This window comes from Triturus cristatus, chromosome 12 (assembly GCF_964204655.1).
Source record: "Triturus cristatus chromosome 12, aTriCri1.1, whole genome shotgun sequence".
NCBI classification, from domain to species: Eukaryota; Metazoa; Chordata; class Amphibia; order Caudata; family Salamandridae; genus Triturus; species Triturus cristatus.
Window position 1 is genome coordinate 107984491 of NC_140595.1, and position 27440 is coordinate 108011930.

General features: G+C 46.8%; 1 protein-coding gene across 1 annotated transcript in view; it reads right to left on the reverse strand.

Moving 5' to 3' along the window:
• The window catches only part of LOC146772769 (rho guanine nucleotide exchange factor 11-like), a 253935-nt gene that overhangs the window by 78654 nt on the left and 147841 nt on the right, over positions 1–27440 (reverse strand). Inside the window, 1 exon segment of the mRNA XM_085637031.1 lies at positions 17450–17537. Within this exon segment, the coding sequence (XP_085493157.1) occupies positions 17450–17537 (88 nt within the window).

Here is a 27440-nt window from a genome sequence, read left to right on the forward strand (position 1 = left end):
CGTGCACTGTGCACGTTGCAGAAGCAGACGGTCCTGCCTTTGGCACGGCGTTGGCGCAACAGTGGCACAGACAAGCTGCTGGCTGCATTAAGGATGGGTGGAGGGGGGAAGGGAGAAGCATTTTGGAGGTGTGTGGGATGCAGAATCAGGGCACTCGATGGGGCGGTGCCGCAGGTGAGGCAGCAGCAGGCGGAAGGGTTGAGAAACTAGGCAAAAAGAAGCACACAAAGACAAGGAGGTCAGAAAGGCACAGTGCAACAGGTGTATGTAAAGGAAGGAGTGTCAGGTTACTCATGGGTCACTCCGAGAAAATGTATGAACAATCACCAAAAATGACGGCCACAGGATCAGGCAACAAAATGCGGAGCTGCGCACAGGAGACACACCATCAGCAGGCGTTGACGTCCCGTTGTGGGGAGCAACCTACACAAATACATACACAACCAGGTACTTCATGCACAATAGAGATTATTAGCCATGAAGAACTGCATGCATGTTGCTCAAGTACACATACACTCATATGCTCAATCTTTGACAATTATGCCATAGATGACGCATGCAAACTGGCAAGAGATCTGCAGTGACAGAGATGAGGCACTTTGGATTGTGGTGAACACCTTTATTACACAAACTCACACAAAGGGAAATGCATCCATATGAATAGACTCACAGGTCAGTTGACATAACATGTGGGACATACGCTGGACACCCCCTTCACAACACGGATGTTGTAAATCCCAATGAACTGGCACACAAGTTAAGGGGATGAGCCAAACACATCCTGCTGGACACGGAGAGGCTGTAATTCCCCATAGAGCCTGTTGTTGTGATGTCCCACACTATGTCCACCCGTAGCATCCGCAATGTTTCAGAGGCAAGGTTTACACACATTGATGCCTTCATCAGACTCCACACTCCACTACAGATGACTGTCAAGAAGGGTGACTATCATGTCATGGGAGTGATGCTACATGTTATATGCTCCATGGTGAGAAGACATGTATGCATGGTACCACAACATGCACAGAAGCAGTGCCCACACATTCCCAACCCGTACCACCACCAAAAAGCCTTGCTGCAATCCTTACCCAAACTGACATCTCCACATGTCCGTGCATGGAACGCTGATTCAGCACACGTTGCAATCCTCATGAGGAATAGCAGGAGGACAACGATGACACAAGCAGACAACAGGCGCATAAAACCTGGGAATGACAGACACACAAGAAGTCACCTAAAACAATTCTCGCCGTACACATGGTCAGTTACGAAACATGAACAATGTTGGACACATGCAAATTTCAAAGAAAGTCTCTCCGCAAAACTGTGTGGCATGACATCATCACTCGAGTGACACATCAGAACACACATCAAAGTCACTTTGCATTCATGCAGCTGGACACACACACGTCAGCGCACGTATTGACGTCCTGCCAGTCCGCTTTCCATTTTGACCAACGCTAGTATTTTTACTTCCGCGTCCTCCGACCACGGGATTCCAATCGGGAACCGCACGGAGAGCTGCATTCCAGTGAGAGACAGCACGCCTTTTCCATTGACTACGAGATTCCACATAGGATGCAAGGTATGACTTGCATCGCAGTCTCCGGCCGTATTTTAGAACTTTGAAAGGCCAGATTTTTTCGTCTGGCGCGCAATACTTATAACTCTTCATCGTTTTTTCCTTATTAGATAGTAATAGATGAATGGACTTTCACACGACGAAAGGAGACATTGGCCCCGCACACAGTGTACTGACTGTGGCTGCGTTTGTAGAATTGGTAAGACTTGGGTTCTCATTCGTGTAACGCGCCCTTCATACATATTGGGTATGGCATTTAGATATTGAGATCTGATTTAGTCCCCCATTTTCCATTTAGATTTGTGTTCTCGTCGTAGTTTATTGGCTGCTCTTCAAAGAAACTTTAGGAATTGCTGCGGATTTTTTTAACTTTTATGTACTTTGTAAACGGCGTTTTTACGTATCTGGTGATTACACACGTGTGTTTGGCTGGCCTAATTCTGGTTTTTTAGTAGCTTTCCTGGTAAAGTTGACTTTTTACTGCACGGGTGTCATCACATCCCCCCTTTTTTGGTGGTAGTTTCTTTCTATTTATTAAGTGACCCTCACAATTGGTGTGTATTGTGAACTGCTTTATACTGCCACCCTCAGAGAGGTTCTACATATCATTTAAACTTTGTATATAATTGATGTACATATATAGATAGGTGTACATATTGTAATATGTGTTTGTGTTTATATTTTAGATATTGTGCCAGGAGATATATCCTTATAGACTCTAGTCCTGATGAGGCCCCCAAGCAAGTTGGGCTGAAACGCGTCGACTATTGTTTTGTATTAAGAGTCCCGGAAGAATTTAAACCCTTTTTTTCAAATTGAGATAGAGACAGTACCAATAAATTAGATTGGGGGCTAATACCGTTTTCCTCTCCCCAGTACTGTCCCATGGGGCGACTCTAATGCTATGGAATGCTTATGATAATAATGGTTGCATCCATTATATATATATTTGTTGTAGGGGAATAAGGAAGTGACTAAATGTCCTTTGTTTTGTATGTGTTTTTTTGTTTTTTTGAATAATGGATTGTTGCTTATTCAATTTTGTATGAGATGAATATTTGAAATCGTCTTGATATGTGGATAAAAAGAGATTTATCGAGCGAAACTGTGTCCGAACAATGGTATAATTAATGGATGATTTATTTCAACATATAAGTAATTGTTTGTGAAGGAGTAATTTATGGTATCCTTCATGTTATGAAAGAAATATCTGTTTGATCTGTTCCGTCGCATCATTTTGTTTGTTGTTAGGACACACACATTGCAACACATGCCACTCAATGCTACAAGCTTGCACACTCATACCCAGTGACTCACCATTATGAGAAGAAGTTGCGTTTGAGCTGACTCCGGATATCATCCTCCTCCTCCTCCTCCTCCTCCTCCTCATCACTTGCCTCGTGACCAAGCCCTTGATCCTCCACGGGTGGATGTTCCTGCTCATCCGGATCCAGGATGAGTGGCACTACCTTCTCAACTGCCATGTTGTGCAGAATGCAGCACACAATGAAGATTTTGCAGACCTTCTCCGGTGCATATGGGAGGGACCCGCCTGTCTGGTTAAGGCACCGGAATCGGCTCTTCAGGAGGCCAAACGTCCTCTCAATCACTCGCCTGGTCTGCCCGTGTGCATTGTTGTAACGGTGATCTGCAGCTGTTCTTGGGTTGCGGAGAGGTGTCAGTAGCCATGGCATGTTGGGATATCCAGAGTCACCTACATGGAAACATCATATAAATAAGTGGGTCAGGAGATGCCGTAAGAGCCAAAGATACCGCAACACACAGGACAAACAGAGTATTGTCCTGGCATCAGGAGACAGGTGCGGGTATTGATGACTGTGCCATCCCACTGCTGCTGTGCATGACACAGTTGGACTACAGACACACATGTGGCAAGTGGCAAGGTGATGTGTGCCACATAGTACCCAATCACACATGACATGTGTCCACAGGTCATCACACATCAATGGTGCAACTAGATGAGATGACCTGTGCAATATCACTGGCTGCCACACCTAGGGCCTGCAGATGAAAGTATGCAATGACAAGTACTTGATGGACATCCTTGTGCGACTCGCAGCCCTCCATTCCTGGCATGTGTATGCCTCGTATCACTATTGTAAGCATGTGAAACACACCGTACCCCCGCATTCATTGCGTGTGTATGCCCCGTATCACTATTGTACTAGTGCCGTACCTGTACGTGTAAAACGCACCGTACCCCCGCATTCATTGCGTGTCTACGCCCCGTATCACTATTGTACTGGTGCCGTACGGGTACGTGTGAAACGCACCGTATCCCCGCATTCATTGTGTGTGTACACCCCCTATCACTATCGTACTGGTGCCGTACCTGTACGTGTAAAACGCACCGTACCCCCCGCATTCATTGCTTGTGTACGCCTCGTATCACTATAGTACTGGTGCCGTACCTGTACATGTGAAACGCACCGTACCCCCGCATTCATTGCGTGTGTACTCCCCGTATCACTATTGTACTGGTGCGGTACGGGTACGAGTGAAACGCACCGTACCCCTGCATTCATTGCGTGTGTACGCCCAGTATCACTATCGTACTGGTGTCTTACCTGTACGTGTGAAACGCACCGTACCCCCGCATTCATTGCGTGTGTACGCCCTGTATCACTATTGTACTGGTGCCGTACGGGTACGTGTGAAACGCACCGTACCCCTGAATTCATTGCGTGTGTACGCCCCGTATCACTATTGTACTGGTGCCGTACCTGTACATGTGAAACGCACCGTACCCCCGCTTTCATTGCGTGTGTACGCCCCGTATCACTATTGTACTGGTGCCGTACGGGTACGTGTGAAATGCACCGTACATGTGTGTGGATTTCAAAATTACATAGGGGACAAGTTTTAGGCCCAAAATGCATGCTGGTTGTCATGGATACAGAGTTTTCAGTTGCAATGTGTCCATCAGGTGTCCTGGAACAGTCAGTTGGCAAAAAAATACAATGTTGCAAAGTGGTTGTTGACTTGACATGATGCTTAAAATTTGAACGATGCGAATGCATGTCATTGGTGTATGTTTAAAGGGATTGGAGTAAGCGTACGATGCGAATGAGTCTGACCAATCACTATGTACTCCTCTAAATGAATGCCCCTCAGCAAGACAGATATAAGGCAGCCAGAACCCATGAGAGGGCACTTGCCTGCACAACTTTCGAGTCGACCACACTGCTGCTGTCTCTGCTTCCTCTGGACCATGTCGCGCACTTTGGAGAGGGCCCAGCCATTCACCCTAGAGGAGAATGAGGCGTTGCTGGACTGCCTCCTCCCACAGTACCTCAAGCTGTATGGGAGACCAAGGGAGCAGGTGAGTGCTGACTCCACTACCTTTGCCTATGCACCTGTTGTGTGACTGTCAATATTGTGTCCAGGAGGAACAGACATGCTATGTGAAACGAAGCTACACCTGCATTCATTGCGTGTGTACGCATCGTACCCATAGTGTCGGTTAGAATCGTATCACTGTTGTAATGTTGCCATAAGCGGTGTAAAACACTACCTTTGACTGTGCACCAGTTGTGTGACTGTCACCTCTGGCATTGTGTCCAGGTGTGACAGACATGCAATGTTGTTTAGAGTGGGTCCCAGGCGGGGGACATGCTTATGTCTCTCATGCAGAGCATGATGTAGTTCCTGTGTGCACTCCTCACTTGCATTGTGCTTACTGTGACATTCACTGCATAGTGCATGACACATTCAGCCTGGCAAATCCTTGGTGACTTTTTTTCCTATTGTCCTGAGGTGATTCAGTGCTCCCCCCGGTATGACAGGTGACTGTACCTACAGATGTGTATGAGTTGAGTGGACCTGTGGTGAGAGTGTCCAAATGATGTGTACGACCTCATGGACATTAATGTGTGTGAATGTTCCTTGTCATGTGGGTGAGTGTCTATGTGGAGTGTTGCACCACAGCTTCATGGAGGAGGCAACAGCTCTACCCATCTGATGTGACAAGTAAGCCGTGCTGTGTGTCTGACTTGCAGAGCTAGCACGACACCTGTGACTCCCCACAGGCAAGTGGCACATGTGCAGAGTGAGGGTTGTATCCGCTGTTGTCACTGACAGGCGAGTGATCTGTGCCTGGGTGTGTCTGTCTAGTCTGCTGAGGGTGCGTCAGTGGAGTGGGACATGTGACTGCTTGGCACGTGCTGTCCTTCGGCCTGCTGTTGCATGTGCTGCACAGTGTGTGCCATGATCAGTGAGTGTGTCGCACCCCTTATGCCACCTGTTGACTTTCAATGCCATGTAGTGCATTGGGGCTTGCACACAGGCCAATTTCTCATTGAGAATGATGCAATTCCTGTCAGCATCCTATGCCCTGTTCAACATATCAAAGATGTTCAAATGTGTGTCTCTGGGACATGGAGCAGGTGTAGTGATGTTGTCTCACTTTGTCATCCTGACAGGTAACTGCCTACGAGAAGATGTTGATCTGGCGGGACATCGTCAGGGCCGTGAGATCGGCGGGGGATCGTAGTCGGCGCCTACCACTGGTCAGAAAAAGGTGGCAGGATATCCGGTGATGGACCCAGTGGATCGCCCGGGTCCAGCTGGGGATCGACCCTCCTCGCCCCCACGGCGGGCGCCGACGCCTGACCGCCCACATGATCCGTGTCCTGGTGGTGGTCTTCCCTGACCTCGATAGGCAGTAACAGGAGAGACTGCAGCAAGAAGGGGATAGGTACATGGCTGTTTGTTGTGTTATGTGTCACCAGCTTTTGGAAGTGCTCTGTAGCCTGGATACACTCCCAGAGTTTATACGTGCAGTGCATTTTCTGTTCCCCAATGTCACCTGGTGCTCTTTTTCATCCCTTCCCCTCCTTGACATGTGTCCCCTGGTCTGTGTGTAATCACATTTGCACATGGTCATCTAGGGTGCTAGAAAATCAAAGTGCACATTGCTTTCCGCATCATGTGGGAGGGTGGTCTGTCACTTGTGTTGGTACCTTGCCTGTGCCATGACCTGTTCACTATGTTGGGGGTCCATATTTGTTGGCACTGATGATGAGTCTCAACATAGGAGTGTGAGGTTTCAACTGAACACCCTTGCAGCATGCATGACCAATGTTGTAGCCTCAGACATGATGTGCATGAGTGGGAGATATGCATAGTGCCATGACAGTTGCTCATGGTAGAGTCAGCTCATTCCAGTAACACGGAGCAGTGTGCCCACTACAGTCCCCTGAGACACCCTGGCCTCCTAATCATGTGTGTCATCCAACACTGTGCACATTCTCTGTGGGTTCAGCATAGGTCTGCCACTGTGGCATTGTTCCCTGGCCTAGTTTGTATTTTTCCAATGTGTGCTACATGTGTCCACTGGACAGGGATACACCATTTGGCTTGTGCACACTCACACTGGGCAGTGCCTGTGTGGCTTTTCACAACAATCTGTTGATGGTTGTTTGTCACAAATATGTGGTGATGTTGTGTCAAGTTGTTGCTGCACAGTGGTAACCCTGATTAAGAGGTGTCACTTCTTGATCTGTATCAATCACATTGACTCAGGTATGGGGGGGTTGTGCAGGAGAGGCCTACATGGGCACCCCTGATTTTTCCTTGCCAGCTCTGACCTGTGGGAATTGGCTGTACAAAGAATCGCCGTGCAGTGCCCCTGTGATGGTGGCCAGTGCTTAATGTTCGTGCTTTGCAGCCTGTGTCATTTTTTTTAAAAACATGATTTCTGCTCATACATTTTTGGCACCTGTGTGTGGTTCAGATGCAACGCAGTTTGGTCTTTGTGTGCTGACATCTGTGTGGACATTCTGGCTTGCCACGAGGGTGTCTCCACAGTACAGCTATGCTTTTTTACAACCCAATTGCAGGCCCATTAGCTTATGCATTGTCCTGGGTTTGGACATGTGTGCCACTCCACATGACAGGCAGTAGGTCATATGTGTAGCCAACTGTGTCATCAGGTAACGGATGGCCATGTGACAACTGACATAATTCAAGTTGTTAGTCAAAAAAAATTGTACCTTGGCACTCACAGCACTTGTCAACAGTTCTTCATGTTTTAAATGTGGTAATTTGATGATTTGTGTTAAGAACACTAATGTGCCGGCATGAAAGATGTCTCCCAAGGAAGTGCACACCAAACAACATTTCCACTTTCATAGAACACGCTGGCACCTTTTCAAAGAAGCCACTGTTAGAATTAAATGGTGTTGCAGATTCTCCATATACATGTTCCCACAGTGGTCTTGATTTTGTGAAACTCCTTTTTTGTTGGTGATACAAACTAACGAGTGTCAAGACACCAAGACCTCCGTGGGCCCATGTATATGTACTTTCTGCAACACCATTTATTTCTAACAGTGGCTTCTTTGAAAAAGGTGCCAGCTTCTTCAATGACAGTGTAAATGTCGTTTTGTGTGCACTTCCTTGGGAGACATCTTTCATGCAGGCACATTAGTGTTCTTTTCACGAAATGGCGAATTGCCACATTCAATACATGTTGATTGTGTAAAGTATTGTGAGTCCCAAGGTACCAACATTTTTTCGTTTTGTGTTCCAAAGTACTTATAGGTCTCTGAGTGTGGTGACACCTTGAGTATTGAGGTGTGTTAGTTTACCTTGGGTGCACCACTACTGTTTCTTTCAGGGTAAACAAGAGGTGGCATGACTTCATTGTATTGCTGTGCTCACCTGTTCACAGACACTAGCTTCTCAGTGTATTTCTCATTCAAGTTGTGGCCTGGTGTGTTCTTTTTTTCCTTGTATCCAAGTGGCATAGTGGGGCTACCAACTGGGCAGTACAGGGCTTACATATGTGCGGAGTAATCTAGCTGTTACTCATGATGCATTGCCTGATATGCACTGGGACCTATTGTTTGTGTGCTCATGTGTCAGATGTATACAGGTGACTGATGCATTTCGGTTTCTTCTCCTTGCCCACAGCACCATCATCCCCAACAGATGGAGACACCTGCACGGACCTGGAGGAGAGACCCAGCGACAGTGCCACCATTGCTGTCGAGTCTGAGGGAGCCAGTGGCACGGAGGGTGAGGGGAGTCAGTCCGAGGACCTGTCTGGAGGCGATACCACCTACGACGCTGACTTCCTCGAGGAGGCGGAGGCTGCTACACCACCTGGCAGCAGCCCCACATCTGTCCCCGCCTCCTCCGTTACCATCTCCGCCCTCCCAGTTGCTCCCGTTCCTTCTGTCCGTGCAGAGGCCCACCATGTCTCCTTCGGCCCCGGCACCGCACCCCCTGCCCCTGTCACCCCTGCTGCCCTCAGTTAAGAGTCTGTGGACATACTGCAGCAGTTGCAGGTTGGGCAGGCATCGGTCCTGACTGTCCTCCATGGCCACACTACACTGCTCACACAGATGGTTTCATTCATGGCGGGCATGTCAGCAACGATGTGTGACCAACGCAAGATTCTGCGGTCCATGGACTCTTCCCTGACGGCAGCAGTTACTCTCCTGAAGCGCTCCGTCCCCCCCCTACCCCGGACCCATCCACACTTCCCTCTCACATACCTGTCCAACGCACACCCAGACAGTCACGAGCACGCACCCCACCAGACACAGGCAGCACACCCCCAAGTAAGGCGAAGCGCACACCTCCTGGCACGCACACTTAGGGGGATGTAGGCACACCCACAGGGTCTGAGGACAGACGACATACACGCAGCCACAGTCACAGTCCGCAGTCCTCACAACCCTGTCCCTCCAAAACCACTCCCCTTGGCTCCTCTGCCAAATGCTCACCCAGGCAGCTCTTTCTGGCTGAGCTGGACCTCGCCCCCGCTGAGCCACCACCCCACAAGCAGGCGAGGAAGTCCCCGGGCACGGGAGTTGAGTCCCCCACCACGTCGACCCCCTCCCCCAAGAGCGCTGCACCCCATCCCTCGCCCACCACACCCTCCCTTGACCCTGGGGAATCCTCAGGTGCAAGGGTTGTGCTGGACGTACTTGCAGCGGTGTGTAGCGCCGAGCTCGCCTCCACCTTCGGTGCTGACTCACCCCCTGTGGTGAAGACGTCCACCCCTGTACCCACCACACATACCCTTCCCCCTCCTGTCCCTGCGGTGCCTGGTACTGCCCCCGATGATGCCCCACCACCGTTCGACAAACCTGGAGGATCATTTGTGCAGGCAAGCTAGGGGTAGACGCGGTCCCCTACGTCCCCTCTTGGACTTTACATATGGACTGGCCATTGGCCTGTGTAAATAGTCTGTTTGTTGAATTGTTTTTTTTGTACTGACTAAAGCCTCTTGTTTTACTTTCAACACTATTGCATTTCAGGTACTTGATGTTGGTGATGAGGCTCCTGGAGTTGGTGTTCTGGTAATGTGTTAGGGTTCTGAGAAATGTTTTTGTATGATGGTCATGAGGTGGACCATGGTATATGTGTGCCATCACAATGTCTCTGCAAAGAATCATTGGTAGTGTGTGTTCATTTTGTTTTGAGACATTGTCCCAAGGAGTGTTCCTTCCTCTGTGGCACCTGACATCTTCCCTGCAAACAGTTGCACAATTGTTGTGCTGACCTGTGTCAACATTTCCTTTGTTGGTGACGGATCCCTTCAACAATGGCCATGCCTGCTCACCGATGTCTCCTGCTGAATCGTCTGTGCCATCCTTGCTAGTCACTGTACTTGTGTTTTGTGTATGTAGAAAGGCCTTCAGGGACAAATTCACCCTTTTCAGCACTATGCATGTGTGTAATCACGGCCTACCACACAAATGGTACTTGTTATGCAGGGTATTTGGGCACCTGACTCACAATTGTGGGTATTGTATCTAGGGGAATTCCACCCTATTCCTGCCATGAGAGACAACATCTTGGTGGCTGGACCAGCACCTGGACATTCCTATAACTCATGGGATGTGCGTGACAGTGTGTGTTCCCTTTGGCTATCTTAGTTTTGTAGGCAGTTACATGACTATACAGTCTTGTGGCATGGTATCAGGGTGTGTATTGTGCTGCATCCGCCATGGGTGGGTATGCATGTGTTATTTGTCCTCACACCCACATGTGGTGTGTCATGCAGTGGGTGAAAGACATCCATCCTCCTGGGAGTGGGACACTGCTGTCAGTGATGTGTTGTTATAGCACTATCATCATAGTCCAAAGTTAGGGATGCGTCCATACCACCATGTAGGTGTGGTCATTTGATAATGAGGTACACCCCCCCATATCTCTGTCCACTGCTGGGAGTCCTCTGCACCCACCCCCATGTCTCTGTCCACTGCTGGGAGTCCTCTGCACCCACCCCATGTCTCTGTTCACTGCTGGGAGTCCTCTGCACCCACCCCTCATATTGCAGGCCACTGCTGGTAGTCATATGCACCCACCCCCATGTCTCTATCCACTGCTGGGAGTCCTCTGCACCCACCCCCATGTCTCTGTCCACTGCTGGGAGTCCTCTGCACCCACCCCCATGTCTCTGTCCACTGCTGGGAGTCCTCTGCACCCAACCCTCATATTGCAGGCCACTGCTGGTAGTCATATGCACCCACCCCCATGTCTCTGTCCACTGCTGGGAGTCCTCTGCACCCACCACCATGTCTCTGTCCACTGCTGGGAGTCCTCTGCACCCACCCCTCATATTGCAGGCCACTGCTGGTAGTCATATGCACCCACCCCCATGTCTCTGTCCACTTCTGGGAGTCCTCTGCACCCACCCCCATGTCTCTGTCCACTGCTGGGAGTCCTCTGCACCCACCCCCATGTCTCTGTCTACTGCTGGGAGTCCTCTGCACCCACCCCTCATATTGCAGGCCACTGCTGGTAGTCATATGCACCCACCCCCATGTCTCTGTCCACTGCTGGGAGTCCTCTGCACCCACCCCCATGTCTCTGTCCACTGCTGGGAGTCCTTTGCACCCACCCCATGTCTCTGTCCACTGCTGGGAGTCCTCTGCACCCACCCCTCATATTGCAGGCCACTGCTGGTAGTCATATGCACCCACCCCATGTCTCTGTCCACTGCTGGGAGTCCTCTGCACCCACCCCCATGTCTCTGTCCACTGCTGGGAGTCCTTTGCACCCACCCCCATGTCTCTGTCCACTGCTGGGAGTCCTCTGCACCCACCCCTCATATTGCAGGCCACTGCTGGTAGTCATATGCACCCACCCCCATGTCTCTGTCCACTGCTGGGAGTCCTCTGCACCCACCCCCATATGTCTGGACACTGCTGGTATTCATCTGCACCCACCCCTATATGTTTTGTCCACTGCTGATATTCATCTGCAGCCACCCCCATATGGCTGGAGACTACGGGTATTCATCTACAGCCACCCCTATATGGCTGACCACTGCTGGGAGTCCTCTACAGCCACCCCTACATGTCTGGACACTGCTGGTATTGATCTACAGCCACCCCCATATGGCTGGCCACTGCTGGGAATCCTCTGCAATCACACACCCACCCCCTTGGAGCCGTACACTGCTGGCCTGGACCTACACACACACCAATATGAAGGAAACATGCAGGGCCAGACCGTAACCCCACATTTGTGGCGTGTGTACGCCTCATATCCCAAATGTACTGGTGCCGTACGGGTACGTGTGAAACGCACCGTACCCCCGCATTCATTGCATGTGTACACCTCGTATCCCAAATGTACTGCTGCCGTATGGGTACGTGTGAAACGCACCGTACCCCCGCATTCATTGCGTGTTTACGCCCCGTATCACTATTGTACTGGTGCTGTACGGGTACGTGTGAAACGCACCATACCCCCGCATTCATTGCGTATGTACGCCCCGTATCACTATTGTACTGGTGCCGTACCTGTACGTGTGAAACGCACCGTACCCCCGCATTCATTGCATGTGTACGCCCCGTATCACTATTGTACTGGTGCCATACCTGTACGTGTGAAACGCACCGTACCCCCGCATTCATTGCCTGTGTACGCCCCATATCACTTTTGTACTGGTGCTGTACCAGTACGTGTGAAACGCACTGTACCCCCGCATTCATTGCGTGTGTATGCCCCGTATCACTATTGTACTGGTGCCGTACCTGTACGTGTGAAACGCACCGTACCCCCGCATTCATTGCGTGTATACGCCCTGTATCACTATTGTACTGGTGCCATACGGGTATGTGTGCAACGCACCGTACACGTACACTTCCGTTGTTGCGGTACGCAGGGGTTGCTGGACACGCCCCCCCAAGTGACCAGACCCTGGTGGTAATGTATGGGCTCCATATTATAGGTTTGGCTTTGGGTATGGGGTATGTTTCCTGCCCCTCATCCCCCCCCCAGCCCCTGGGTGTTGTTCTCACCTTCTGCTGCGTGTGCGTCGGTTTCGGTGCACCAGGTCGTAGGCTAAGAGGACCGGGATGACACGTACGATGGGGTTCATGGCGTGTACGTCGCGTACCGGGGCTCCGTTTGTAGGACTCTGCTTTTACGGCTGTTTTTGACTCCCGTAACAAAAGAGCCGTAGGGACGAATCGTTCTTGCGTGGCCGGAGACAGCTGCTTAAATACGTCCGGACGTCGCGTACAGGCTGTTCCAGATCGGAATCGTAGTTTTTTTTTACCCGTACGGTCTTTTGTACGATTCGTACGGAAAGAGGTTTTCTGTACGAATCGTACTTCCTAGGTTGTAAGGAAAGTTTACCGGGTACGAGTCGTACGGAGAAAACGCTTCCGTACAACAATTCGTACAGCCTTTTTCCAGGATTGGAATCGGCCCCTTATTTTCTGCATACCAGAAGGCGGCCAACAATGCACAAAGTTTGTCCAAAAATGCTTGAAAAGTTTGAAACATGAATTAAAAACTCTTAAATCCAGATTAATAGAACCACTAATTATATCCTATACGCAAATGGTACTTTTTATTTGTTCCATTAAATTCATATTTGTATTAACAGTTAAGTAAGAGAGTGCAATATAAAATGGCCCTTTCACATTACTCTCTAAGCTGCAAAATCCAACAAAATTCAAGAGGAGTGACAAAAGCAAAACAAATTAGAGAAAGAAATGACCTCATCCAGAAAAGAAGTAGCAACAAAAAACAATACATTTCAGGTACATCTATTTGAAGAGCAATTGGACAGGTTTACTGATCAAGGGTGGATAACATGAGATTATGAAAAGATATATGTACTTATCTGTAAAATAGTTTTGAAACTATTCCGCCACAGAATTACTGGGTCCATACCTGTCCTTATTTGTTGCCCCATCTTTGACGGTGGGAAGTACCATTCCTTTATGACGTTACATGTAAGCGTGCAATTCACCAGTGCATATGCTTCTATCGCTCTTAGGCATACCTTAATTGAAGCATAAGCTAGATTTCATGTGGGTACTTGGACACAATGCAAAGTCTTGGCATTTTCTATTTTTGTAGGTAACTGGTCTATGTGTAGCGCCCCCCATTTTTTTAAGATTCTTTGTACCTCTCCCTGATCTAGTTCCCACTCCTGCGAGATACCTTCTGTCTGCCTCATCTGTCTGCGTCCATGGTTTTCTACCCCAGCATGTGTATCGCTGTCAGTGATATCTTTTTTTTGGAGTGTCCATATTCAGATCTCCTGTGCTAGTTTGCATAGCACACATCATGGAAGGCCTTCCTGACACCCCCCCCCCCCCAACCACCCACCCTCCCCTGTTTGTCCGCGAAGAATATTTGTGTTGGGTTGTCTGTTTGGATCTGTACTACTATCTCTCTGATATGTTTGTGAAAGGCCTTCAAGTCAAAGAAGTCTGTTGTGAGTTCTAATATTTGATTTAGTTTTTCAGCTTTCTGTGGGTTCCATTAGCCCCTGATTTTTTTATTCTTCTGCATGCACCCACCCAGTGTAGGGTGAGACTGTTGTGATGGTGACCTAAAGAAGTGGGTATTTTGAGTGGCCTGCCTCTTGTGATGTTTTCTGCTATCCATTACTATATTTACTTTTGCACAAGATCCTCCCAGTCCCCCACTGATTGTTACCATTGGCTCAGCAGCCTTTCTTGGTTGAGTGTCCTATGGAGTCTGGCAGGTGGGATTCATTTAATGCTTGAAGCCATCATTCTCAGCAATTTCAGGTTCACAATCTCAGATTGTCTCTTCCTGCAGTGGCAAACTTGCTATGTCAATGACTGCATGCTCTTTTGAACCAGGCATGCCTTTATCGCAACTGAATCTGCCCCAGCTATCCATTTTAGTCATAGGGAGTGGTGAAGACTTCTCATTGTTCGCTTAAAAACTCCGTATGTCCACTACTTCCATCATTATTTGTATACTGTTCTGAAGGTCTTGCGAGTTTGCCTTTTACCATCCAATTGAATCGGTAGGGGTACGCTTGTATCTCCTGCTTTCTCAAGTGAGCTGCTACTTCTGCAAGACATTTTGCAAACACACTTGGTGCTGACTTTATCCTAAAGGGTAAAACTCTGAATTAGTAATGTGAATTGTGTACCAAAAACGTGAGGGATGTTTTGTGCTTGAAGTTCATCAGGGTGTGCAAGTATGAATGAATGAATGAATGAACGGCAATTTATATCGCGCAAACTAACCCGAAGGCATCAAGGCGCCCCTTGTATGTGCCCCTTGAGGTCTACAGTTGCTATGTAATCCTCTTCTTTTAGCAATGGGACAGCTTTCTACAGTGAATATGTCTTGAGATTTTGTGTCTGATTAATGTCTTCTGTAATCTCAGGTCTATGATGGGTCTCAATATTAAATTTTGTTTGGGGATGAGGAAGCAGAGAGAGTACAGTCATTAGGTTTGTTACTCTTTTGGCACCTGCCCTACTGCGTCCTTCTGTATGAGGTTGTGTATTTCCTGTTTTTAACAGTGTCATTTCCTCTCCTTTGCAAGCTCTCCTGTTTGGCTTGACATCTGATGTTATCATTCCTAACTCTAGGCAGTAACTGTGTTTTAAGACGTTCGCACCCATTTGTGATAGGTGATGTTCCTCAATTCCAGGAGCAAACCTCCCAGTCTACTCCCTGGGAGCACTGTGTTGGTTGTAGAATGGTCTGCAAATTCCCTCTTTCAATTGCTCTCCTGGTAGGAGGAGTGCTCCTACTGTAAGACCCCCTGAATTGTAGGGGCCCACTGCCTTTTCCATATGATTGTATTTTTGTATCTGCTGGAGAGAGTCATCAACTGCAGCTCCGTGCGGCTTTCCCCTGTAAAAGACATAATTATCAAAGAAATGTGGACTTCTTGTTTAAAGCTGGATACTATTAGTAAGGCACGTATTCTTAGTGTAGTGTCCATGCACATCGGTCTGCTGATTGCTTTAGCAGCTTCAAGGGCTGACTTGAGGCTGGAATTTAAGATGGTCTTTCCTGCTTGTATTGCATTTGTATTGTTTTTGGACATGTTGCATCAGTTCTTTCTTTTCCTTCTACAGTTAATAGCACTAGAATGTGTGGTGCGTCACTGTGTGGCTTCTGAATGCCTCATCTTTCTTCCTTCCATCTCAAACAGCTTATTTTTCTTCTCTGGGACTGGTACTTTGGATGCTGTAGCATTAGCCCTTTTCCTCGCAGTGCAGTCTGCAAGCTCATTGCTTGTTGTCTAGTAAGTCTTTCTAGAGGGTTTATATTTCTTCTCTACCCTTGTTCTTACTACTTCAGAGGAAGCTGACTTGTTAAATGCTTATTTCCTCTGGTTCAGTATTCAAGGTAGCAGGGGCAGAAACTGATCTTTCTTCAGTGATATCAGTATTTCTGGGAGGAAACACTCCAGGGCCTGTCTTTTTCTAGCTGTACTTTTAAGTGTCTACTCTCCTTTTAATGACAGCATCGTACAGAAAAAAGTCATCCAGTTGGGCTGGCAGAGAATGGATGGAGACAGACCTGTGCTCAGGAGAGTTGGTGTCTAAGTCCTTCCATACATCCTCATCTCCTTGGGATGCCACTAAGATGAGTTGGTCATATTACTCATCCTCATCATAAAACTCCAACCTGCTCTTCCACTGTGGGTTCTGAAACACGATAGGGGTTCTGTGTCTGCTTGGCTCCCCTCTTCTATCCTTATTAATGTTTCGAATAAATGGTTAGTCTGTGAGACCAAAGTGCAGGCTATGGCTGATGCTAATCTGCTGTAACCCTCATCATTGTTATGATATCTCAAATTACTATGCATCAATGTACAATTCGCCATAACAGTTAGCGTGAATCACTAACTGTATAATCAGTGTAGTGTCCTGAGGTATTTTAGGCACTTTAAGGCCTTCAAAGAATTGTGGTCTCCAGAAAACCTAGGTTCTAACTGTAATACATATGGCAAAAACCAGCTTCAAAATTAAAATATGTCACCATAGGATGCAAGACGGATATACAAATAAAATTAAAGGAAAAGGACAGTCACAAAAAGGCCACAAAAATAAGAAAAGTAGAATTTTCTTTTTAAAGTGATTGATGACCAGCGCTCCTAGAACAGACCAACTGGGTTGCGTCAAAAATGTTGGCAAAGCTTTGTGAAGGATACATGCTAATAACTATTTATTTTCTCTCGAAAGCATTACAAATATATCAAGTGATATAAGGGAACCACAGCAGAACCTCTGATGGTTATTCCTCAAACTGTTCAGACAAGATCTAAATACTGCGGAAATGACTGCTGGTAACATTAGAACTGGACCAGTCATTTCACATTATCCTTAGAAGAGTGGCATTGAGGACTCTACACAGGTTGTCTGGAGAAGCGCAACAGTCTCAGAGATCAGAACTTTTTTTAGACTTCTCCTTCTGGCTATCCCTGTACAAAACAGTTATATATGCAAGCTGTTCCAGCCGGTATGAGGAATCACTGACTATATTCATCAGGGTACTTTGGAGCCTCTACAAAATATGGGCCTTAGGAAGAGTCCTGTTGCTTCACTGTTCGCGTATTAAGGTGTCAGCTGAAATTCTTACCTGTTTCTCCCCAGAGAAGTGCGTGCCACAAGCTCATAGATCTGAGGTACATACTCGAATGTTGAAATGATGTAAAAGGCTTTCTTATCTGAAAAACAAATGAAGACTATACAGTAAACCACCATGGCAGAAACTGAAAGGTAATAGACACAACAATGACGGAATTCCTAACTATTTATATACCAACTTGCCACAAATAAAGACAATAGTTTACATAAGTACCAGTTATGAAATCTATGGAAAGTAACTTTTAAAGGTACCACTAATTTGAAAAACAAAATGAAGAAATAATATTGCATACTTGCTAAATCCTTTTCTCAGCAGATGGAAAAGTTAGCAAATTCCTAATTACAGTCAAACACTCATATTATTACAATGTTTCACTGTACATAAAAGCAATGATGCCCTCCAGGCTGAAGTATCACATTTTATAGAGCAAATACCGAAAGGTTCTGAAACAACAGCCAAAAGGCGGCGGGAGCCAAGCCATTGAAATAAAAATGAAATATTTGTTTTCCGAATGAGTCATCAGATTTTATCCAACTGAGGCTCATTTACCAACTCGTTCTTTTCCTATCACATAACACTTTATTCTGAAGGTTTTCCATTCTTAAAAGTAATATACATAAAATATTGTACATTTTATATTATTAGATCATAATTAAATACTAACAAGGGTGCTGAGACAGAATATTGAGTTGGAAATGTCGACTTACACAAAAATCGATTTGTAAATATTGTGATTCAGAAATATCGACAGCAAGAATATTGTGGTCAATAATATCAAATTTAAGGTAAGAAATATAGTTTTAAAAAATATAGGTCATTAATATTGTTTTAAAAAATATAGATGTTTAAATATTGATTTTTTAAGAAGTGTTAAGTATTTTAGTTTATATTTTAAATGTATGTAATGTATGTTTTGTGTACAAGTATTGTTTATGTTTATTAATATGTGTTAAATTTGTAGTAGTTATGAATTTTATTTTAATTACATTCTGCATTTCTTGCTCCGTAGCTGGTTGTGGGTTTATAGGGGAATAGGGTGGGAAGTAATTTAATTATAATAAATGAATCATTAATTTTTCATTTATTTAATTTAGATTTTATAGCGTTAATTGTGGGAAGTAATTTATTTATAATTAAATATTATTTGGTTGTTAAATACTATTAATTAATTGATAATTATGGTGATTGTGTGATTTGTTTTAGGGGCAGGTTGTGGGGTTTATAGGGGTAAAGGGTGGAATGTAATTTATGTTTGAATAATTAATAATTAGTTGTTAATTTATATTAATTATTTTATTGAAAATTGATTATGCAAATTGTCTTATTAATTTTAGGTGCGGGTTGCTTGGTTTATAGGAGTATAGGGTGGGAAGTAATTTAAGTTTAATTAATTAATAAGTTGTTAATTTAAATTAACTAATTCATTGATAAATAATTATGCGAATAGTGTTATTTTTTTTAGGTGTGGGTTGTGGGGTTTATAAGGGTAAAGGGTGGGATGTAATTTATGTTTAATTATTAATAATTATTTGTTAATTAATATTGATTAATTAATTAAAAATTAAAATGGAATTTCTGTAATCAATTTTAGGTGTGGGTGTGGGGTTTGTGGGGTAAAGGGTGGGAAGAAAGTTTTGTTTAATTAATTAAAAATCGGTTGATCATTAATATTAATTGATTAATTTACGTTTAATTAGTGTATTTGTCTATTTTTTGTGTGTGGGTTTTATTGTAATAGGGGTACAGTGTGGGAAGTAAATAAATGTTACTTTATAACTAGTTGTTAACTACTGTTAGTTTCTTTAATTGAAAATAGGTTTTAAATTGTGTAATTCATTTCTTTTCAGTTTAATTGTAGCTGTGGGTTGTGAGGATTATAGGAGTTACGTGTGGGAAGTTAAATAATTTTTATACGTTTTCATTTGTGTTTTAATTAATAATATTTCTTTAATTCGTAATTAATTCTGTTAGTTGAGGGAGTACATATTTTTTTAAATGTTGATGTGTGTTGGGATTTGTGTGGTGTTATAGGGTAGGAAATAAAACAAGTACATTTATGTAATTCATTTTTTTGTTTCTAAATAATTTTTAATGAAAAATATTTATTTGTTTGGAAATTACTTTTTATTTCATTTAATATAAAATGTGTAGGGGGGGCGTGGCTTGGACGCCGAGTAAGATGGCCGCCTGAGCTCGGAGCTCCGCTGCGCCATGGCGGATTTTTCTTCCTATCTTGCTATTTTGCTGCCGTTTCACCAGACTTCCTTCGGTTCCAGCGAGCGGAATATGCCGTGCTGATGATGTGACCACCAGGCTTGTCGCACACGCAGTTATACCCTGTTTTCGTCGCATCATGTAAGTGCCTCAGCACGACCGCCATTTTAAGATCGGCGCGACGTGCGCGCGAGGCTGAAATGGGCGCATGTCCCCTCAGAACGTGGGATATTGATAACGCTTGATGGCTTCTTCCTCATACCTCCAATGCTCCTGCCTTACCACACTTTCAGCTTTCCTCCATTTCAACACCAGCACTACTTTGTCTCCTTGTCTATGTTCTGGAGGAGCAGTTACCTCATGTTGGCCATATTAGTGGAATACTTCCCTTCTGCTCATTACTGCTGCTTCATGAGAAATCACTATTTTCATGTATTCCACACAAGACGTTGCTCCTAATGTGCTCTTTTTGAGGAATTATTCAGTTTTTATTTTCTTTTTCCTTCCTAAGGACTTTGTACTTTTTGGTTTGTCCTGCAGAGCGAAGTTCACTCCATGCCTACTACGTTTATTGTGATTATGCTTCCTCTGTGGTTGTGTCAAAGGGATATATCTTTATATGGCAGTCATTGAATTATCCTTTACAAGCTTTTTTGAGCACTAGTGTCTGGACTTCGTCAGCAATATATAACTAAGATTTGGCGCATAAGAGCTCCGCGCTGACGTATGGTCTCCCTGCCACTATTAGAGGAAGATTTTAATGATTGGTTGGAACTGCCTTTGATTCCTGGATTCCCACGGTTTTTACAGTTGTCTTTTACCGCTCCTGCTGGCCTCTTCGTTTCCTTACTAAGCATCTTGGAATCTTTGTATTCTGCATACGAAGTACACCGGTGATTTAGTTATTATTCATTCCATCATTTGCACGTTCAGGTCTCTATGGGCAAACTACGTAACCCAAAGTTTGTCTTTGTGCCTTCGAAGAGCTCTCCTACGACCACCTCTTCCTCAGCGGCAGACTGCTCTTCTCCCACAGATCAAATGGCGGCAGCGGCTTCCAGCCGTTCTTCTCCATCACAGTCAGCCTTAAACAAAACTTCTCCCTCTACTTCCTCGTCTAAGCGCTTGAAACAGGACTCCCCTCCTCCTCCACCTGATAAGCCACCATCCTCTATATCCATGGAAATGTTGCTGGAGGAGATAAGCGCTTTACGTCCGTTTGTGGAAGACACCAATACGAAGATGCAGCTTCTTGAGGCAAAATGGTCGACTATGGAAACTCGTGTATCCTCCGTGGAACAGCAGGTTACAGAAATTCACACTAACTCTCAGCGTATTTCCTCACTGGAAAAGTCTCTTCTCACCCTCCAACAGCATACTGAGGACTTGGAAAATAGAAATAGGAGGAATAACTTGCGTATTTATGGCCTGCCGGAATCCTTGACGGGAGATGACCCTGTTGCGTTCTTCTCCTCTTTTCTTCTGAAGCTTTTGGACATTCCTGCTACTACTTCTCTAAGTATCCAAAGAGCTCATAGACTTGGCCCTCGTTCCTCATCTTCAACTAAACCACGAGGTGTCATCATCCTCTTTCTGAAATTTACTGATCTCCTTCTGGTCCTTTCCGCAGCTCGATCCAAACGCCATGTTTCCTGGATGGGTCAGAGGGTATTACTCTCTCAGGATGTTTCTAATGCTACCGCTGCCAGAAGGAAGGAGTTTTTGTCTCTTCGGGCTCCTCTACGCTCTCTTGGTGCTAGATATGGTTTATTTCACCCTTGTACCTTCAAAGTGACTCACCAAAATAACACCTGGACTTTTCAAGACCCTGCCGAACTCAAGAACTTTATTCCTATCCAAACTAATGCTGGCATGGACACCTCCAACCCTGCTAATGGTTGATTATTTAATCTCCCCTTTTTCTTACAGGTTTTACTGATATGTTCTTGTATTGGCATCTGTTTCCTTGATGTGGTTCTTCTTAATTTGTTGCTGGATTGTATTCCCTTTTTCACGTGTCTTTTGCCTTTGTGTTGTTTTGTTTAACATAATTTTCTGTATCATCTTTCCTTTTCCTCACCTAGATTGATTGGTGTATTCCTCTCCATCCCATACGGTTCGTCTTATTCATCTTCCGTCCTGGTGCAGTTTGTTCTCCTGGCTTGGGAGGTCATTCTTGTCGAATCCTTCCATAACCCCATTATCATCTTCTTTTCCCCCCCCTCAGGTATGTTTCTTTCAGTCATCCTATTTGGATATGTACTGTCTCTTCTTGTACTTCCTTTCTCTCGCCCTTTCCCCTCTTTCCTTTCTCTTTCTTTTAATGTACCTTTCGACTCTCTTTTTTCTCGTTCTTTTTTCTCATGTATCAATTGGCATTCTTTTCTTATTTCTTGCTTTCATGGCTTTTCTTTTTTGCTTACAATTTTACTGTTTTTACTTTCAAAGTTATTTCATGGAATATGAAAGGTTTTGTTAACCCGATTAAGCGACAGAGAATCCTTTCCCACCTAGCTTCCTATAATCCTGATTTAGTCCTTTTACAAGAAACCCATCTTTCTGATGCTGAATCGCTTAAGCTGAAAAGAGGCTGGGTGGGAACGGTCTTATTCTCCCCTTCATCTAATAAAAAGAATGGTGTTGCTATTTTATGTCACCAGAAACTAAAATGTAAAGTTCTTTCCCAAGATACCAATACTGAAGGCCGATGGGTACTAGTTAAGTTATTAATCAACTCTGTATCTCTGACTGTATTCAATGTCTATGGCCCTACCCACCCTGATTGCAATTTTTGGCCTTTAAATACTTCGAAATGTTTTCAGCACAGTGATACCATGTTTATCTTAGGAGGTGATTGTAATCAGATTGTTGATCCGTTTCTTGACTGCAAATCTTCTGCTCGCTTTACACCTCACAAATCACATACACAATTTCTAGACACTATTTCTAAGTCACATCTCATTGACTCATGGAGACTTTCCCATCCTGACACTCTAGACTACTCCTTCTTTTCACCCCCCCATGCCTCTCTTTCTCGGATTGATTACATCTTCCTTTCTCAATCTCTTTCTCAAAATCTCCTATCTTCTTCTATTGAGCCCATAGTTATCTCAGACCATGCTCCTATTGTCACGACCCTTGATCTTCTTCCTCCACATCCCAAATCTTCTCGCTGGCGATTTAATAACTCCCTTCTCATGGATCCTCTTTTTTCTTCTTTTTTTTTCTCCTTTGCTACAGAATTCTTTTTACTCAATTCTGACCCCTCTTTAGCTCCTCATGTTATCTGGGATTCTTTTAAGGCAACCGCACGTGGCTTTGTAATGGACTTTGTTTCCAAAAAAAAGAAGCACTTCCTTAATAAACAGAAAGACTTGTTGGCTCATATTAAATCCTTAGAGCACAAATTCTATACTTCCTCTAACAATTCTGTTTTGCCAGACCTCATACGTGCCAAACTTGATTTCAACAAAACTACTACCGATAATGCCTCTTCAATCTTACTTCGGAGCAGCGCTCATTACTATGGGGGTCGCAATAAATCGGGTAAACTTTTAGCTTGTTACCTCAAATCTCGTAAGGAGCGTAATTGCATAGATTCTATTTACTCTACAGATAATCTTCTCTTACACAAAGAACAGGATATACTTACCCAATTCCAGCTTTTCTACCAGTCTCTTTATACTCCTGAATCTCCTCCCTCTGTCTCTCTTATTCACTCCTATTTCGATAGACTCCCTACCCCCTCCCCCTCTCATCTCAACTTTCTTGGTCTTGAGCATGATCTCTCCATTACTGAACTTGACAGCGCTTTAAAGACTCTTACTAAAGGTAAATTCCCGGGTCCTGATGGCTTCTCTGTGGAATTTTTTATGCATTTTTCTGACCTCCTACTTCCTAAACTTCTCACACTCTTCCAATCCTTCTTTATCTCCGGCTGGTACTTTCCACGAGGCTACGATCTGCCTTATACCCAAGGAAGGTCGTGACCCTCAATTCTGTAAGAATTACCAACCAATATCTTTAGTTAATGTGGACTATAAATTATTTGCTAAACTACTCGCTTTACGTTTAGATCCTCTTCTGCCCCATCTCATTGGCAAGGAACAGTGTGGTTTTGTTAAGGGCAGACTTACTTCGGATAACTCTCGCCTTTTCCTCAATGTCCTAAATAAGGTCCCATCTCTTTCCATCCCTTTAGCTGCTATCTCTGTCGATGCTGAGAAAGCGTTTGACAGAGTGGACTGGTCCTATTTGTTCGCCGCTTTGCGGTGGCATGGCTTTGGCCCTAATTTCATTTCTCTCATTTCTTTACTTTATTCAGCCCCCAAAGCGTCTGTTTTAGTCAATGGTCATCTATCCCCTTATTTCCCCCTCCAACGTGGGGTTCGCCAAGGATGTCCTTTGTCTCCATTACTTTTTGTTCTTGCCCTTGAGCCATTTCTTACGTCTATTCGGAATAATATATCTATTTCTGGTTTTCCTTATGGCAAAACCCATTTGAAACTCTCTGCATATGCAGATGATATTCTCTTATTTATTTCCGATCCTGAAAAATCCATTCCCGCCCTATTACTTGAATTTAATTCCTTTTCGCAAGTCTCTGGTTATAAGATCAATTCTGATAAAACGGAGATTCTCCCTCTTACCAAATTTTGTCTCCCTCATCAGTTCTCTTCTCCTGGTTTCGCATGGAATTCCTCCAAAATCAAATATCTCGGAATATGGTTCTCTAACTCCATTTCCTCATCCATTCAGTTGAATATGTCTATTGTTTTATCCCGTATTGATAAATTATTATCTTCTTGGAATCCTCTTTTTCTTTTGTGGTGGGGTCGGCTTGATCCGATTAAAATGATGATATCCCCCCTTCTTATATATATTTTTTCCATGCTCCCCATAAATATTCCTGATATTTACTTTAAACGCATTGATTCCTGTCTTTCTAAGTCTCTATGGAATCATAAAAAATCAAGGGTTGCCTTAGTTGCTCTTCGCAAACCAAAATCTAATGGCGGAGTCAAGTTTCCGGGCTTTCGTCTCTATCATAAGTCTTTATGTGGTGGGCTGTGAGCACCGCCCACCACAATGTTGTGGATGGGGGATGCCATCGCCGCAGTGGCGTCCTAATGACCACAGCGGGACCGCCGCACCGCTGGCGGACAGTCCCATTCACCGTTACGGTGTCCGCCCGCCATCGTAATAGGCCCCTAAGTTTCCTGTTGTCAATGATGATCCTTACTTGAAGGGCTCATGTAGACTTTACTAAAATGATTTTCCCAGAATTCACTAGGGATGTGACAAAAGATCAGGGAACTGTCAGATTTTTATTTCTCGTACCTGAGACGATGGGCCAAATATGTTTACTATCTTTCATTCTGGCTGCATATGATAGTGGCTCCCATTGGTCTGTTAGGAATATCTGCCAGGGCTTAGCCGTAGCAGCCTTATAATGCTTCCTCAGGCCGGGAATTAGTACTTGGTCTCTGGGCTTCTTCCCTAGTGCAATCCTTAATTCACGGTTAGCTACTGTGCAATCATGGTCAAACCATCCCTGCAATTTCTTCAGTGGGCATATCGACCTGAGGAGAGTATTTTTTATCCCTCAGCAGAGGTCATTGAAGGCACCCACTATACAGGTGCCGATTCCGATCCTGGCAAAACTGGGTACGAACCGTCGGTCGGAGCGTTTTCTCCGTCCGACTCGTACCCGGGAAAAAAACATTACAAACATGCAAGTACTATTCGCACGGAAACACCATTTCCGTACGAATCGTAAAAAACACCGACCGACGAAAATATACATACAAATGTGATCCGGGAAAGCGCCGACGTGACGTCGGGACGCATTCAGGCTGCGTTTCACGAACCAGGAAGTACGATTCGAACCAACAGCAGTCCGGACGGCAATATTTTTACGGCACCCAAAAAGTGCCGGAAAAGCGAAGTACGCCGCGATGCGAGCGGAATTGGGGGCCCGGTACGCGCCGTACCCCCCCCAGCCCCCCGTATATGTATGCGCCCCCCCCAGCCCCCCGTATGTACGCGCCGTCCCCCCCCAGCCCCCCGTATGTATGCGACGTACCCCCCCAGTCCCCCGTATGTATGCGCCGTTCCCCCCCAGCCCCCCGTATGTACGCGCCGTCCCCCCAGCCCCCGTATGTACGCACCGTACCCCCCCAGCCCCCGTATGTACACGCCGTACCCCCCCAGCCCCCCGTATGTATGCACTGTCCCCCGCAGCCCCCCATACGTACGCGCCGTACCCCCCCCAGCCCCCATATGTACGCGCCGTCCCCCCCAGCCCCCCGTATGTATGCGCCGTACCCCCCCGCCCCCCGTATGTACGCACCGTCCCCCCCAGCCCCCCGTATGTACGCGCCATACCCCCCAGGCCCCGTATGTACACGCCGTACCCCCCCAGCCCCCGTATGTATGTGCCGTCCCCCCAGCCCCCCGTATGTATGCACCGTCCCCCCAGCCCTCCGTATGTACGCGCCGTACCCCCCCAGCCCCCCGTATGTACGCGCCGTACCCCCCCAGCCCCCTGTATGTACGCGCCGTCCCCCCCAGCCCCCCGTATGCACGCGCCGTACCCCCCTCAGCCCCCCGTATGTACGCGCCGTCCCCCCCAGCCCCCCATATGTACACGCCATACTCCCCCGCCCCCCGTATGTACGCGCAGTCCCCCCCAGCCCCCCGTATTTTCGTGCCGTACCCCAAGCCCCCCCGTGGATGGACGCGCCGTACCCCCAGCCCCCTCCGTGTATGTCCGGTGCGGACCCCCACCCCCGAATGTGCAGAGCGTACCCCACCCCCGTATGTACGGAGCGTACCCCCACCCCCATATGTACGGAGCATACCCCCACCCCCGTATGTACGGTGCGGACCCCCACCCCCCATATGTACACGCCATACCCCCCCCAGCCCCCCGTATGTACGTGCCGTTCCCCCCCCAGCCCCCCGTATGTACACGCCATACCCCCCCAGCCCCCGTATGTACTTGCCGTCCCCCCCCAGCCCCCCGTATGTACGCGCCGTCCCCCCCAGCCCCCTGTATGTATGCGTCATACCCCCCCAGCCCCCCGTATGTACGCGCCGTCCGCCCCCAGCCCCCCGTATGTACGCGCCGTCCCCCCAGCCCCCCGTATGTACGCACTGTACCCCCCAGCCCCCCATATGTACGCGCCGTTCCCCCCCAGCCCCCCGTATGTACGCGCCATACCCCCCCAGCCCCCCGTATGTACGCGCCGTCCCCCCCAGCCCCCCGTATGTACACGCCGCCCCTCCAGCCCCCCGTATGTACGCACCGTACCCCCCCCAGCCCCCCATATGTACGCGCCGTCCCCCCCAGGCCCCCGTATGTACGCGCCATACCCCCCCAGCCCCCCGTATGTACGCGCCGTCCCCCCCAGCCCCCCGTATGTACACGCCGCCCCCCCAGCCCGCCGTATGTACGCGCCGTCCCCCCCAGCCCCCCGTATGTACGTGCCGTACCCCCCCAGCCCCTCATATGTATGCGCCATCCCCCCCAGCCCCCCTATGTACGCGCCGTACCCACCCAGCCCCCCGTATGTACGCACCGTACCCCCCCAGCCCCCCGTATGTACGCGCTGTCCCCCCCAGCCCCCTGTATGTATGCGCCGTACCCCCAGCCCCCCCCGCGGATGGACGCGCCGTACCCCCAGCCCCCCTCCATGTATGTCCGGTGCGGACCCCCACCCCCGAATGTACGGAGCGTACCCCACCCCCGTATGTACGGAGCATA